This window comes from Morus notabilis, unplaced genomic scaffold, assembly GCF_000414095.1.
Source record: "Morus notabilis unplaced genomic scaffold, ASM41409v2 C11363828, whole genome shotgun sequence".
NCBI classification, from domain to species: Eukaryota; Viridiplantae; Streptophyta; class Magnoliopsida; order Rosales; family Moraceae; genus Morus; species Morus notabilis.
Genome location: NW_010386152.1, coordinates 1 through 1,033, shown reverse-complemented (window position 1 = coordinate 1,033; position 1,033 = coordinate 1). Strand labels below are relative to the sequence as shown.

General features: G+C 34.8%; 1 protein-coding gene across 1 annotated transcript; it reads left to right on the top strand.

Annotated features, from left to right (window-relative positions):
- The first annotated feature begins 289 nt into the window (after positions 1 to 289).
- On the top strand, positions 290 to 1,007 carry LOC112095020 (histone H2AX-like). The gene is made up of 2 exons (XM_024176705.1): positions 290 to 306; positions 746 to 1,007. Exons 1-2 carry the CDS (start codon positions 304 to 306, stop codon positions 965 to 967), a joined length of 225 nt encoding a protein of 74 aa, XP_024032473.1. The 5' UTR covers positions 290 to 303; the 3' UTR covers positions 968 to 1,007.
- The last annotated feature ends 26 nt before the right edge of the window (positions 1,008 to 1,033 follow it).

Genomic DNA, 1,033 nt, shown 5'->3' with positions numbered 1-1,033 from the left:
TTTTTTTTTTTAATATACCACTAGAATATGTATGGTCAATGAGCTCCGTGGGAAGATTAGTTTCTTCTTCTGCATTAACTAGATGATTCTCTAGGATTGCCGAGAATCTGTCTTATTTTGTTATATAAAACTAGATACTTATAAGGTAATAAGTCCAATTTCACCAAATGCATAGTTTAATGCAAAACAGAAATGGCACTAGTCATTTGATTTCGATTTTGATGAATAAGGACAGATTACATTATAAATATGTTATTTTTTTCCTATTAAACTGGCCAGAATTGGCTTCCTTCACAACTTCACATGGTGCTTATTTGATGTTTTAATTAGAATTGAGATGTAACTGTATATGAGAGTTTTTTATTATAATAAAAAAATTTTGATGTGATTATTTTTTAGAGTTTTTTATTGTTGCAAAACTCAAACTTTAAACTCAAATCGGTGAAATGAACGAGCCTTAGTATCTTGTTCGGTGGAGGCTGTTTAGGTTTCCCGTTTCCATTCTGCAAATGTGTTTGGCAATCGATTATTGTTTATACAATCTTGCATTTGATTTGATTCAAAGTCTTTTAAAGATTGTTTTTTTCATTCCCTATATTTGCGACTCTGTGTTGGAGAATTGCGTTTTGGAAATGGATTATTGTTCATTCGATCTTAGGCAGTTTCTTTGATTCAAGTGGATTATTGCTTTTTTGTTTATGTTATTTTTGGTTATTGGTTTTGATGGTTATTTGCGATCGGCCAGGTATTGGAGCTTGCAGGGAACGCCGCGGGAGATAACAAGAAGAATCGCATAGTGCCGAGGCACATCCAGCTTGCGGTGAAAAACGACAAGGAGTTGAGCAAGCTTTTGGGGTCGGTGACCATTGTCAGTGGCGGAGTTTTGCCCAACATCCACCAAACTCTTTTGCCTAAGAAGGTGGGCAAAGGAAAGGGCGATATAGATTCTGCTTCTCAAGAGTTTTAGGGCTCCCTAGTTTTTTTTGTCATCACTATACAATGTAATGTACAGGGAATTCTTTTTTTTTTTTTT